General features: G+C 34.0%; 1 protein-coding gene across 4 annotated transcripts in view; it reads right to left on the minus strand.

Moving 5' to 3' along the window:
- The window catches only part of sns (sticks and stones), a 342,172-nt gene that overhangs the window by 16,518 nt on the left and 309,044 nt on the right, over positions 1 to 16,610 (minus strand). For all 4 annotated transcript variants that reach the window (XM_018522900.1, XM_018522903.1, XM_018522901.1 and 1 more), the window contains exons 4-7: positions 9,089 to 9,277; positions 4,658 to 4,828; positions 3,412 to 3,702; positions 1,355 to 1,654 (exon numbers count right to left, since the gene is read on the minus strand). In XM_018522900.1, the coding sequence (XP_018378402.1) occupies positions 1,355 to 1,654; positions 3,412 to 3,702; positions 4,658 to 4,828; positions 9,089 to 9,277 (951 nt within the window). The remainder of the gene's footprint in view (positions 1 to 1,354; positions 1,655 to 3,411; positions 3,703 to 4,657; positions 4,829 to 9,088; positions 9,278 to 16,610) is intronic.

Genomic DNA, 16,610 nt, shown 5'->3' on the forward strand with positions numbered 1-16,610 from the left:
CAGACATTTTTCTCAGTGATATTATATACATATATACTCATGCACGATTTAAAAATACTTTTATCAAAAGCCAAAACGCGAATGTGAGTGAAAAAAGAATTTATACAATATAAAAATTTTTTACACCAGGAACGAATGTGTAATAAAAAAGAACACAAACGTTTTTCCTTCATTTTTGTCACGCTACAATACGCGCGTTTATCGTTCGTCTTTGCCTCGTTTGTCAACTTCATCTCACTGTTCACTGAACATTCGGTAAAAGGCTTATGATAATTTGTAAGGATTATTTGTTGAATTCAGTTATGCTATTGAACACGAGTGGCATTCGTTATAGTCTCGGATTGCCGAGCGCGATATTGATTGGAGGCCACTAATTGTTTAGTATATTCAGACAGCGAATAATTTTAATGCATGTAATTACAAACTGAAAACGCAGTTGATTATACAAGGATTATTTATTTATGGCGGAAATTAATGTCGGTCGATTACGGTTGTATTATTGCGAGAGTGTATCATGCGCGCAACATGACGTAATGTCGAATATGTTAAATGAATTCTGACCATCCGATTCACAAAATAGTGTGCGTATGCGTGTTTTGGGACTCCGGATAACAGTGGCGTGGTTGATTAATTTGTCATCGCGTGCCGTGAAGATGTCACCGGGAACAACAACAATAACATCGTTACCCAATTTTCTAAACATGTGTTACAAATTGATCATTAAAAGGATTTTTTCAACAGTTTGAGAAGAGTATTTGCACGCGTTATAATGTTTCATTTTAGGAATAATCATTTTAACTTATCTTGGACACAGCTTTGCTCATTTTATTATACCCATTGGAATTGTACATTATCTGTGGCAAAGAGCATTTTTAATCAAAAGTTAAAAGAAGAAATAAATCTTCGTATAATGTTATTTTATATTATATTAATATGTTGTTTACGTTTTAATTAAAAATATATTAAATGTGTCGGTTCCTCTTTAACGAGAATATATCCATGAAGAGGATTAATTGCATTCGTAAATGAAGCGAAGAGCGTAAATAATGAACTGAATTTCATTTTTCGTTTTAATTATGTTAATCCAACCTCATTTTTATCTTAACGAGGATTTATCTGACGCGCGGCCGCTAAAAAATTTAATAATCGACAATTGGCAATTGAAAGGTCCTTCCGTAAAATATCTCATACAGTAGTTTCGGTGTATCCAGTACGAGTCTTTGACGCGGGACGGAAATTAGATTTTCGCCGCGGGCGAGAAGAGCGCCGTCTCGTTACAACTGCAATGTGCCCGCGTGATGTGCTTGTACCGAATGCCTGGCGAAATTGTATGATAGAGAAGAGGAATGCTCACATATCACGTTGATGGTGTGCGTGCCGACCACATTCTCCGTGAGCTTGGCGTTGGAAGCGTGGCAGATGACGACGATGCTGCGGCTCTTGCGATTAATGCTGAACGTCACGTTCGAGCTGGTGATCCAGCCACCGTTCGGTGCCAGCTCCGTCTTCGAGGCGTTGCTCTCGAAATTATGCCCGTCCACCGTCCACTTTATATCCGCGGGCGGATTCGAGTTCTCCGTCGTGCAGGTAATGAGCACCTGGTCGTCCGCCTTCGCCTCGGTCGGACCGGTAATGGTTACTCCGGCAGGCGCGACTGCAGAATCATAAAAGTAAGTGCGTGAAAAAACTCGAATTGGTTGATCTGAATGGCGGTGAGTTTTCATAAAAACTCACGGTGGAAATGGTAAAAAAAATGGATAGATACATCGCTAGAAAAATATCTGGTTGGATTAATTGGAATTCTGGTTGAAAATAAACGTTGAATCAGAACTTTCTGGTTAAATCTAATACTATTCTAGTTGGGACAATTGATATAATCGGAATCTTCTGATTCGTCTATTTTTCAACCAGACGTTTTTCTCAATGTAGATATAAATACTTAATTAATTTGGAGCAAAAACAGATCCAGAATAAATGTTTAGTAAATGTATGCCCTCTGAATTCTTTGGAATGAATTCCACTAAAGAATTTAGATCGTATGTAAAAGAGAAAAACGGAAAATACCAAAAGAAAAATAACGAAAGATAACTTAAATTATTAACTCTTCGAAGTTACACTGTGAGAACGATACACTTGAGTATAGCATACCCAACTTAATTTGAATTTCGAGTTAAAAACTTTTATAAAAATGAGCACTTTGTAAAGATCCTGAGATAATATTTTTTTACAGATTTTCAAGATGCATATACGTTGTAGAGAATTTTTTGTTTCAATCAGTACGCTAGATATTGAGGAATATAACGATATCAAGCAAATGTATGTACCTTTATTAATAAAAAAGTTATAATATCAATAGAAAAAGAATTAGGAAGCATTGAAAAAAGAAAGCCGGGTATGCCACCTAGAATAGCATCGAAGATTTAGATTTGAATTTTTGTAGTCCTGCAAAGCAAATTTCCGGGAACCAAAAGCCACCAAGCTACATTTGAAAAATTAATATCGCTTGCTGTCGTCGATTTTCATTTTTCATGTTGGCCGTAAAAAAAAAATGAAATATAAAGTTCACCAACAGGCTGTCAATATCTGTAACAGTACTGTCGACAACCGTTTACCCTTAATAGTAAATGTACGATAAGCCAGAGCCGTGGTATTTTCTAGCTTTATCGCATATATCACGCGAACATAAAGTTAGCAAAATTTCAATTTGGGTAACGCGAACGTAGCCTCAGCGAAAATAGAGAAGCGGAATTATTTATGCGGCTGTTCCGTCGGCAAGAGATCGTCCATACGCTGTGCAACCTTAGTTGTGCAATACTATGCTTTGCGGCAAAGTAATGGTGAGTGCCACAGACAGGCACCAGGTAACGTTAATATTCTAACACCTTAAATACGTCTCAAGTATTACTCGTGAGAAATACGCATTTTCTACAAGAAATTCAAGAACAGAAAAGAGCAATAAAAAAAATCCACATTTTTCCATTCTTTTTATACCACTTTTTGAAATTAGCATCTGAAGTTAATTTTATGTCAATTAAATCATTCTCGAAAATTATTAATTCATTAAGCTATATAAATAAAATAAAACACAATTATCGAACATAATTGTGAATAAGTTAAATTAAGATATTTTGCGTTATTCATCATATTAATACAAAAAGGATCATAACATACAATTATATAGGGATTAGTACATATGCATTATTAAATGTATTAAATGTATTAAAAATTAAAAGTCCATTAGTCCGATTAATATAAGAGCTGATAATAACATGCAATTATATGAAGGATAGGTATAACGTATGGGGAATGAATGCGGAGGACGAGGGTTTCTCAGAGCGTTTCTCGAAATGCAATTTGCAACGTTTTACCGCTACCTAACCGCGCGCAATTATCGTAGGCGCGCACACTTACACAGTACGGTGAGATCGACGTGTACTTTCATGGGTTGCACACTCATGATGTTAGAGACCTCGCATCTGTAGCGAGCCTTGTCGTCCTCCGCTCGAGCGATGAACGAATACACGTTCTCGCTGACGCCTGGGCCTCTGCGATGGGCCGCCGTGACCTTCTCGTTGTTCCTGTACCAGACAATTTCCGCCTGCGGATTTCCGCCGCGTGATCGACAGGCGAGCTCCACATTTTGACCGCGTTGCACAGTCTCACCCTCGGTATAGCCCTCTATGTACGGTGGACCAGGTGGATCTGCAAAACAGACACCGGCGTTGCGCCGTTATACGGAGGCGTCGTGCTAACGAAACTTATTTGAAAACACATAATCCGGATAATTGGGATCGAAAGTCATTCTCAACTCAGATGACTCAAAGTGACGACGTGCATGCAAGATTTGAGAAGAGCTCTACATATATACTTGCATCCGTATCGCGCATTTAAATTCTGTATACATATATTTGGCGAATTGCGATTCATTCCGGGGATTACATTGCGTAATAAATTCAACCTAACTTGTTATATGAATTTCAGCAATTTGGTGAACGCTAAATAATTTTACTATTACCGCGATACATATTACTACATATTATCTAAATTGTCAAAGTTAACCTCTTATTATTCTATCTTATAATAGAAAGCATTTATTCGCATACAAGTAGAATTCGCGTCATTTTCCTGTACAAATAAAGCACTGTAAAATTAAGGATGTATTACACGAATTTTTTAACGAAATGAAAAAATTTGATTTTTCTATATTGTATTTATATAAAAGCAATATAAAAAATTTGGCGGTGATTTAGAACATAGATTAAAAAATTACATTAATAAGAAATAGACATGTCTTCAAAAAATAATTAAAATAAAAAATGAGAAAATTTTCATTTAAACTATAAAATTACATTGTTAAATATAAATATTAACTTTATTGAATTGTTTTATGCGTATATAACTTTCATTTTTATACAGAAAGTATAAATTTTCAATTCTATTTTTTTGCAGACAGATTATATACATCTAATACATCCTTAAAGACAGCACGAATTTGAAATTAAAGTTAATCGACTCGATAATGCTTATACGAATTCTAATTTCATATAACGCTCGCTATACGTTTTTCACGACAATATATTAAGGTAACGCGTCATGACATAAGTGATGACGCGGGTGCATGTTTTTCTAGCAAATATAATACGTTTATCGTACTTACAGAAAACGGAAAGTGTAATGGTAGCCCGCATAGGCCTATCTATGGGAATTGCCGGGTGGCTGGCCTCGCAGGTGTAATCCATCCCATTATCATCCGCCGTAGGCATGATGGTAATAGAACCGTGAGTGTCGTATTTGACCAATTCCTTCGTCTCCCCAGGCTTCTCCTTGTCTGAAACATTGTCCACGCAAATCGCGAAATAAATACCACCTGCCACCTGCTTCTACTTTTTAGTGAAATTAAAATCACTTTCCTTTGACTAGACGTTATTTTTTTGTTTTACACGTTATTTGGACGAGGATTTCAAGAATGTGGAGTAACATATTGCCGTAAACTCCAGTTGTCATTTACTGTTATCTAATAGCAGCAACTAACCACTTTTCTTTCATGTTTTATTATAGTTTGCTTTTTTATACTTGTTCAACAATTTCGAGAAAGTGCAGATGACGACACATCAATATTTTATTAATTACTTTTCTAAAATTTTTCGAGAGCTGTCCCAAAAAATTGCTTTCAATATTTAAATTGCATATATTACGCGTCTTTAAAATTTATAAAATCAATTTTAAATATTTTTTGAAGAAAATTAGAATATAGTCGGCCGTATCGCGTATTTATCGATAAATATCTAAATGCTGGAATTTATAGCAAAATGAATTTCAATATCGAGCGATATCGATTCTTGATCGTGACTTTAATCGCTCGATTATTTGTGTGAATTGTCAAATTAATTAAATCAAGATTCATGAAGGAAGCTGAATTATTCATAAATGACGCGCACAAAGATAATTTACATTATAGTCGCGAGTACACGCAACTACGCGAGAAAGATACACGTACTCGCGATGTGAATCTCTTTTTAAATCTCCGTTAAAAGCTTCGGACAAGCTTTTACAGCGAAAGCACGATGCATGACTCTTTATTCTGCGCGCTGCAATCCACACGGTTTTTGGAGACACAAACGCCGGAGATACAAACGCTCTCAACGGGGTTTGACTGGATGCGTAATGGTCGAGGAAAGATTGCTGCTAGAATGACGAGCGAGATGCGAGTAAAGCATCGTAACAAAGGAAACAACGACGATCGCGATTTATTTCTGCACGTAGACTTGCGTTTCACGCTGTTCGCAGCCTCGCTGTTGTTAGATAGAGCGCATCTAATAGCTTTATATACTGCAAATCCAAGTGTGTACACTACAAATCCAAGTGTGTAAAAAGTGACTTCAACATATGTGCGTCATTTACTTTTTTGTGCAAAAATGACACTATACTACACGTTTAAATGTGTAAATCCATTTCTGTATGCGGGGTACAGTGTGTTATTTTTACAGGGAAAACTAATCACACACATATATCGAAGTCACTTTTTCCACACTTGGATTTGCAGTGAAATAAGTGCCTTCATATATGAGTGTGATTTAGTTTTTCATTAAAATAACATACTATACTGCACACACGAAAATGGATTTATACTTTAAATGTGTATATAGTATTATTTTTACTTGATTTAACTAAATCAAATATATATGTATATGAAAACACTTGTTACACACTTATTACACATAAGGATTTACAATATAGCTATTTCTCACTCCTTTTCTTTATAAAGTTGCATTAAATAACATTACGTTGACGTCGGATAAAATATTAAAAATATTAGATATTATCTATCGATGCAATTTTTATTGCGCAAGTGAAAAGAAATGCTGTATTTTTCGTAAAAGCAGCCTATTCATGCCTACAAAGATAAGTTCATGGATGGTGCGATTTTCATTACAGTGAATTACAGAATTTAAACATTATATTTCCTGTTTTTAAAACGTATTATAAATTGCAATGGAATTGATGTTCATGTTACACCGGAAGGGATAATATTAAAATATGTACGTAACGTAAAATAATATCAAAATACTCATTTTAACTTCAATCGAATAATCCGCTAAATGTAAAGAGCAAATTTGCTTTAAATACCTACAAATTCATCACAGTCTGCTTACGTGTATTTTCCGATAATAAATTCGCGTTACGCGATAATAATCGCGATGTTCGTAGAAGTGCGGACTTTCCTTCTCCACGCATTTCAGTCGAGTCGAATGTATGTAGAATTCACGAAACATATGCAGCTAAATTTCTATAATATATATTGAACCAATCACACGGTTAATTAAACAATAAAACGGTAACTAGAGTTATTATGCAAAACGCTGCAGTGATATTCTAATATTGTTATACGACGCTCTTTTACGTTAAAGTTTAATTTCTTTAATCAAAATTATTTGGTGCTATGTGACGAGTCTACATTTTGTAAAATTAAGTCATCTCTATTACTCTTTCTTTTGTCCTTCCTTTTTCTACTAGATTAATATTTCATCACCGACAAGAAATAGCAATTTCTGCATTCGTTGGATATTCATTCGTTCATTCCTGTTCATCGAAATAGTTAATGAAGCGTCTTTATGCATCACGTTTCCCAGAAACTTTTCTTATCTACTTTCGACGACTACGAACTTGTATTTGCAAAAATTTAGTCAGTATTCATTTCACGAACACCCCGTGCATCGTATAATCGTATCGCATCGCATCGCGCCGCGTCGCGTCCCTTTTCATCTCGTCCACACTATTTATCGATGTTCTTATCGGGATATATTTTAACCCTGCGCGCCGGATGGTGGTAAAACGGCGCGCGTTCCGGCCGATGCAATCGTTTGATGTCTCGTCGGGTTGTCTCCGGCCGAATGTAAAAACGCAAGCGATAGCGCGAGCGGGAGACAGGAATGTCAATTTCGGTAGTTGGAGCGCGGCCAGAGTTGTGTGTCACGGGATCGATCGAAGATGCACTTGGCAACTGGAAGCGGCACTAAGAGGGAGAGGCGTCTCGACGCCGTCCCAATCTTTTTCCCACTTCTATGCGCGTCGCGATGAGAACGTCGCCCGTAGAACAGCTTCCTACGAAACGCGAGATTACTTATTCGCCTCTGAATATCGTGCACTAAGCCGAATCTAGACTGAGCGAAACGTGCGCGAACGAACGCGAATAAACAGCTTACTTCAATGAGAGTGATCGGCACCAGTCTCTACAGCTATTCGCTAAGATTATTTATTCATGCTTGTTCGTGCTCGCATGCTTAGTTTGGATCCTATCTTAATGCTGTATATTCATGCGTATTTCGTCTAGTCTGCAATTACGACGAATTTGATTAACTCAGAGAATATAAAAGATCGTAAAGAACGTAGCAAAAAGGGGTTTTAGACGTCTGAAAGATTTGAGAATCCTTTAAATGACTTTTACGTCTTTTTCCGAGTCTTTGGATTACTGCAAGAATCTTTTATACAATTCATGCATTTAATTCGCTTCTATGTGTTGAAAGATAAATAGAAAGCTGTCTTCTTTTTCAATTTTTTCTCTAGTTACGAAAATACACAAATACAGATAAAGAAATACGTATATATGTTAGAATAAAATCACTTTGGGTGAATGAAGCAAATCCTATTTTTTAAATGGCGTAAAAAGATCCGCGTGTATTCATATTGTCGTCGACATAACATTTCGGATTGCTTATTGAAATATCCTTAACAAAAAAAAATGTGTTTTTAACTAATGATTTTTTATAGATTCAATAATTGTTATTGACTCTGAAGAATTATTATTAAAAAACACATTGATATAGATATTTGTGAAATAAGAAATCACAAACATCAATCCCACGTCAATTTTTAAAAAGTGTTTTCAAACTTTTAGAAAGTACGTGAAATATATACGTTGAACTTGTCGACAATTTCTGTTATCACTCACTTTATAGTATCAATAACAGTTGTCAGTTATTTATAATGAAAGAATTTAATCAATCTTTCTGATATTTCCGCAATTCAAAATTTAATGTAAAAAGAAATTAATACACTGTGTGTGAAAAAAAATTTACTAAATCTTAATACATATTTCTTTATAGTATTATACTAACAAAAGTAAAAATTTATTCATCTTAAATTTTACTTAAAAAATGATAGTTAAATAATCTAATGGTTCTTGTATCAAGTAAATACCTATATGTTTACATTTAGTAAGTATTTACTTAAAAATATTTAAACAAATATTTATATATATATTAAAAATTAATTTTCTTTAATTTTCAGTATACACAGCACGATCTTTGACAATTACGTTGAATATAATAAGCAACGAATATCAGTATGGTAGGATAATATTAATTCAAAAACTCGCTTTTACGCGCAAATGGGAAAACTATTTATATTCGGTCGCGAAATTTAATTAGATGGTACCGCGTTATTAGATCAGAAATACGCTTATCTGTGCATACGTATAATACGGCGGTCATTTAATCCTCGTCGCGTAATAACCATGATATATTCATTCGCGCGCGGAATTATCGTAATCGAATATCAACGTGCGTAACAGGATAGCGTAACTACTTACCACCCTGGATGGAGATTGCGGCGATAGTGGTGTCGCCGCCCTTGATCTGCGTGTTTCCGCGGTACCAAATGATCGAGGCGGCTGGTTTCGCTGCGCTAACGATACACTCTAAACGCCGCGATTCGCCCACCTTCACCTCGATTATCTGCTTCTTCGGATGATTGCTGATTGCCACCTTCTGTGGAGGTGCTGGAAATAGAAAAAGCGAATTTTTTAATCCAAGTGAAATTATCTTCCATAATATTTCTAACAAGGAGAAAATCTATATTTAAAGCGTAAAATCTATAATAATATGATAAATATTTTCACGAATGACATATTTTCGTTGATAGAATTATATCGAAATCCTTTTTTATTATTTATAACATACAAAATTCTTAATTCAGAAATTATTTTCATTCATAAAGAAGCAATTTCCTTTATTTTAATCAGTTTTACGCGTTTCACTCTATATTATGCTTTTATTGCTTTATTAATTTATTACTTTATTAATTTAAGAAATAAAGCCGTTTTCCCCAGTTAGCGATCGTAGATATTCCACATATTAATGTGGAATACCTACCTAATTTACAATCGATTTAATGAAAACCGAATGCTATCATTTTTTATAATCTTTCAATATTCAATATTAAGGTAATTAAATCTTAAATTAAGACTCTACTTGCCCACTAGAAATTAATTAAGGAATAAGATCCTCCTACCTATTAGTCTCGAATTTTGCTTCGTGAATTTATTTTCACTCTTTCGGAAACTGTATATCGGCATTTTATATACACGACGTCTCAATAATTTAATAACGAATTCTGAAGATGAGTTAGAATTGAAATTATTCTAATACAAAAATGAAGTTGCAATTTGTTCTCAAGTTACAAGCGATCGAAGTTGGCCAATGCTACGCATAAACTTTGCATAAAATTTGATCCGTAAATGCCGATCTGATACTTATCTATTTTACTGATTTTTTACAGCTCAAGTCATTTCTATAAAAATATCTTTTCATTCAAAGTAATATAAATGCTTTTCGAACAAATTTACACGTGATACGTAATAATGGTTCGTTTATTCATTGAAAAAAGAATTTGCGGTAATATCTATCGTGTTGAGTGAAATAATTCCAATCAAATTCTCGGTTACTATAACCAAAAATAACTTTACTTTTCTAATAACGAATTCGATTGGAAAAATTAGTGCATACTGATACATATTAAAGCCGTTGTACATTGATTTAATTTGAGTATAAAAGTGAAATGCAAATATTTTGAATTATAAAATACATATTTTACCTAATAATACAGTAAAATGTATTGAGTATTTCAGGATTTGATCGATTTTTATGTTTATGTATAAACATATCTTTAAATTATTTTATGTACGATGGCTTTAATATGTACCAATAATACTTACCAAACATAATAATATAATCAACGATTTTTAGTAATTTATATATTAAATATTTAAAAAAATAAAATTATATTTGGTTGAAAATTAATCAAACATTTGATTGGAATTATTCACTCAATATTTGAAAAATATTATCAGCTTTTTTTTTCAGTAAATAAACGGACATGTGTCGCTCCGTGCGTCGTATATCTATTCCTTGAAACGCAATTCATTCTTGATTAAAGAGAAAAATGATCAACTCTCTGATGTAAAACTCCTGCAATTCTCGTGAGCGTATCGTTGGGCTGGATATATCTTGCTCGATTTATTCGTTCGAAGTACAATTTGAATCAATCGAAAACGAGAATCACAAGATACCTTTTTACAGCAAATTTACGAACAACAGTTATTGCTTGCTCACATTACTTACGAAAAGTACTTGGCATCGACTTGCGGCATCGTATATTTCGCGTCGTACTTTAAATTTTCGGCTATTTAAATGTTCAATGTACGCAAGGTATTGCACAAATAATCTTGAATCGGGCAATTCAAGACGAAAAGCAACGAAAAGTCGTGCAGTGCCCGCGTGGATCGTCTATCAGTTCAAAGCTCGATTCAAAGTAAACAAATACGGAACGGGAAACGGAATGTATTCGGTATACGTTTATTCTAAGTTAGATACTAAATATTTCATGAAAGCAGTAAAGGGTTGACGCGCGGCGTATATACATATATGAACATACTGTTTTGTAAATTGTATGATGACCTTCGCGCGACAAAACTCAAGATCGGTAAGCGACCGTTGCTTGTGATGTCGCATTATCCTTCATAACGTGGAGGCAAAAGGTACCAAAAAGCGTTACACGCGATCTTTTTCTACACTGATATAATTGCTTAGCAATTATGTTAGAGCAAGTGTACACGATAATCAAATGTCGGCCGACTGTTCTGTCGTTTGCGATTAACTCTGCGCCAGTAACATACATTTTAATTCTTCCATTAGTAATAAGAGTCTTCAACGAGGGGGTAAACACTTAATGTAATCTTGGGACAGAGTCCTCGAAATTATTATAAAATTCTTATGAAATCTCTACGTATAATCCGATATTTACATGTGCAATCCCACGAGAAATTATTGTATAATATTAAAATTAATTAAATAAAATCGTATATTTTATCAAATTACTTCATATATAGTGAAAAAAATTATTTATATTTTATTCAGATGAAATCATGTAATCTGCGGGACAATATTTCAGCAAGTGGTTACCCCCTCGGTCTTCGATGCACAGCAATTTTTTATTCTTCCAGATTATATAAAAATTTGATATACTTATCGAAAAAACTCTGGTATATTTGTCGAAGCTTTAACGAATTTTTATTATCATAGAAGTTAGATTGTATTTTATTTATTTTTTACAGATTTAAGTTTATCTATCAAAGTCCACCATCAAAATATGGATGATGCCTTTAAAGATTCCAGTTATTAAAGGAGGATTACAATTGTATCGATTACAATTGCCAAGGACTTTCGGTTGGCGCTTTGTCTATCATATGCTCTTGCTATTGGTTCCTACAATTAACAATTTTCACGAGCGTGTCTATGTTCGCAACAGCGACAGTTAGGGCAAGAGTACACAACATATAGATAAAGTGTTGTATCGTTTATGGGAAACTTCTATAATAATTGTGTCGTACATGCGGTTACATGCATTGCCAAAGACTGTCGATAAACTATATAACAGTTGGCTGACATTTTGTCTATCGTGTGCTCTTGCTTTTATCTAACAACGTAAATTTAATGATTGACCAAAGTTCTTTTTCACTCCGAGTTTCTTCGCTTCATTAAATCACAAAACGTCGTAAGAATTAAGACTGTATTTTCATATAATATTTCATCCTTTCGCGTTGTTCTCAATGCATGGTAAACTGCATTAACATTACGTGTGATTAACGACGAGAGTGCCATGTAAAGTGCCGTCGTGTATCCTGTGATTAGCGTACGCGTGATAATTAACTGCATGAATATCTTCTTGCGACTGAATATCTTCCAAGTGTCAGAAAAAAGCAGCTTACCAAAGAAGTATTATTATTATCTATTTATGCTTTATTGCACAAATAAAACATATTTTATATATATATATATATATATATATATACACATATATAGTATATACATATCCTGATAGCACAGAAGGATTTCTGTAATGTTGCACGAACATAATGTAATTCTCTTTTTAAGAATTTAAAAAACAAAAAGATCAATCTGAGCAATAATCACGTTTTGAAATACTAATTATTGTGAGTGTTGCTACAATATAAGTATATTTGTATTTTACAGATCGAGACGTTCTAGTCAATGATTTCTTGTGCCACAACTGTGCTTCCGTTCACACACGTCGTTTCGGTGAGTGCTGAATTATTCTTTATCTTTGCTGAAGTGCAATGAATTTGTATAAATGATGTCAAATATACAAATATATAAAAAAAATATCACAGAAAATAAAAAAATTAAAAGCCTTTTCTCTTGATAACTCCTAACAGAATATAAAATTTGAGTTTGCAATTTGTAATAAATGCAGCAGTAAAATATGATATGCATATATAAATATTCTGTAATATTTATTCTTTTAAAATGTTTGATATTTGAATTTATTACTCATCTCTATAAACCTAGTCATAAAAATATTGAAATTAAGAGTATAAAAATATTATAAATTTAATTAAAGCGATAAGTTTCGAGATTTTCAATATACATATATCACAAAAATAACGGTCTTTCACAATCTTCTCATATTGATTAATATTAGAATAATTCATTTAAATAAAAATTGATATTATTTCGTATCATAATTTAAGAATTTCAACAAGTAAGAATATTGAAGCTTATAACGGTCGAAAATAATTCAATGTGAATTATATATATATTATATATGTACAATATATACCATATTTGTAGTCTTTCAAACTGAGCGTCGAATTGGTTTTCCAGACTTATAAACGCAATTAAACTACTGTAATAGTGCCACAAATTAAATTAAATTGACAAAGAAATTTTAATAATTTGATGCTCAATCCGGTATCACATTAGAAAGATGTTAATGCGCTGAAAAACTGTAAATAAATTTATTGCGAAAAATATTACCTCTGCCGGGAGTTGAATCCGGATCTCTTATATTAATATTCCGTACAAGCGTCCTAAGCTTTTAGACTACCGAGGCGTCGAGTGGCTTCGGTAAAAAAAAATCTGACATGATGATTTATAAAGAAGAAATATAATACATGTTAATCGATATTTAAATGGTACAAATATCTATAAAAAATACAGAATGACCTGTATATGTATAATATACATATATATACTCGTATATAGACAATGCGAGAATTTATGTATCCACTGATATATGTAACCTACACACTTTAACGCTGGATCCGAACGGCACTGGTGATCAAAAATCGTTTAATCACCAAATGGAGTAATTTTCGGCTCCTTAAACGCAAAAAATTGGGTATGTGAGCGCAGAAATTGAACCCGGATCTATAGATTGCGTGTCAATTGCACCGAGCGATAAGCCACTCGACGCCTCGATAGTCTAAAAGCTTAGGATGCTCGTACGGAATAAAAGAGATCAGGGTTCAATTCCCGACCGAGGTAATATTTTTCGCAATAAATTTATTTACAGTTTTTCAGCACATTAACATCTTTCTAATATGATACCGGATCGAGTACCAAATTATTAAAATTTGCTTGTCAATTTAATTTAATTTGCGATATTATTACAGTAGTTTAATTGCGTTAATAAGTCCGGAAAAGCAATTCAGTGCACAGTTCGAAGGACTACAAATATGGTATACATATATGTAAATACATATATAGTATATGTATATAAAATTCACATTGAATTATTTAAAATATTAAAGATCTAGCTTCAACCGTTATAGGCTTTATATTCTTACTTGTTGTGTATTCACATTACAGTCTTAATAAATCATTTATTATTAAGAATTTTAATAATTTATATTAAAAATATATCATTAGCCAATCTTAAACTGTTATATTCCGTATAATATTCCTAACTTTTAATTAATCTCCTAAATACAAAAAGTTAAGGTATCGCACGGTAATTGTATAATATTTATACATACATACTTGTATCCCAAAGAAATATTTTAAATTATTTAACCTCGTATTGGAAATTTTTTTGGAAATTCACCTTTTTATATCCTGGCGGAATCGCAATAATTACATCATCATGCGCGATTACATTCGGTTAAGTATGCCGTAGATGGTATTTAAAATCAAACCTGCACACGCTGCATACCGTTAAATGGTCGTTTCGAATAAATTGCGCATATCGTATACATAGATTTTCGGACAGTGGGTGATAAACGATGCAATCTGCTGATTTCGGACGATCCGCATTCGCTCTTGTTTTATAGCACTCGGTTTTCGCGCGCCAATCTCCACATCCACGAGTTAATTTAATGTCAGAATGGCGTACGTGCGCGATTTATCGCCGAATTCTATTAAGCACATACAGAAAACCGTGCTCGTCGGCGCAATAATTATGTACGGGATGTGGTTCTGTACATAAATGAGTAAAATCGCATTTAGCCTGATCGAATTCCTTCCACTTAGGCGTAATAACTTGCACGTAGAACGTGACTATCATAGAAAGATCATGTAGATTCTGCGAAACGAGGAAATTATATGATAATAATGCTATAAAAAAGGATAGACATTCTTCGGATAACTGATGGCTTTTCATATTATCTATAATTAAAGATCGGCGCAAACTATTTCAACGGACATTTATTCAATTAACAAATAAAACAAATTGCTTAATATATTGCGTAATATCTATCTTCCAAAAAAACTGAAAAGATAGAAAGTAAAGATGTAGCAAGTTTGTTTAAATTGTGGTTGCACAGTGATCTAAGTGAAAATTATAGTTATACAGTACTTTACGATGAGAGATTTGATAGAGTGAGACTCGATACGATGAAAAATGAAGAGTGAGAAGATGGTTGACAGCGATTGCTGCACTGATTTGAATTTAATGATTACTCTATTGACCCCTATTTTCGTCGTTGACAATATAATTTTTTTCCTTTTATTATGATCCTATTACAAAATGAAAAGCCGTCATTGGAGTATGTTATCGAGGGCTACTTGTGCATCCATTCAGGCATTCGCATTCAATCGGTCGACAATGTATCAATTCGCTATTGACACAGCTGAATTCAACGTGTACTTCCGTAAAATACTCCGGATAAATAAAATCTGCATTATGAAATTGCCGTTATTCCAATAGAACTTTATTTTTTCCGTTAATTTGATTTGGTGCCGTGCACTGTGTCGTATTTTTGAAAAGTCCAAACACAAAGCGGTTAATATTTTCAAAATTACAGACAGCGTAAATGTTTTAATAAAAATGTATTATGTGTAGCACACATTTTGATTATAAAAATTATACGAATGTCAATTGTAGTAGTTGAATCGTTAAAAATACATAAAAATTTAATACTGGAAAATTGACTGAAAATTTAATCGAGTTAACAACGGAAGTTCAATTGGTAAAGAAATCAATAAAATAGAAATCGTTATTCTATATATTATTCTACCAGTCGGACTCTCTTCGGTATGAAAAATTTTACGTTCTTACGAGATGACGGAAACGCTGCTTGCTCTGCTTCTGAAGAATTCGTTCGAACAACGCGGTCGTTTGTATAAAGGAAGAGACTTTCGATCGAAGACCAAACACATTTACGCGCGAGCGGTTCCATTTTTATGGCAAGGTTCGCGTAAGAGACACTTTACGCGGCCGAACGACAACGACGACGTCGACAACGAGGGGAGGGAAAAGGGCGCTGATGCTGGTTATCCGGCTGCGCTACTCCGTCTGTCTCCTCGAGTTTATATTGGCAGCCGCTCGGAAATCCTCTGGGGGATGCACACGACGAGGAGGAGCAACTACCGCGCTATCCCGGAAGCTACTTCGTCACCGCGAAACTCGACATAGCGAATCGGTCGGCGCTACGCGTTCCGATCGGGACCCATTACCGATCCGAGATAAATTTTCCCACTTCGATATCCCCTCGGGCGCATTCGAAAGGGTCGCGTTCGTCTTTGGACGGTGAG

Source organism: Trachymyrmex cornetzi, unplaced genomic scaffold (assembly GCF_001594075.2).
Source record: "Trachymyrmex cornetzi isolate Tcor2-1 unplaced genomic scaffold, Tcor1.1 scaffold138, whole genome shotgun sequence".
NCBI classification, from domain to species: domain Eukaryota; kingdom Metazoa; phylum Arthropoda; class Insecta; order Hymenoptera; family Formicidae; genus Trachymyrmex; species Trachymyrmex cornetzi.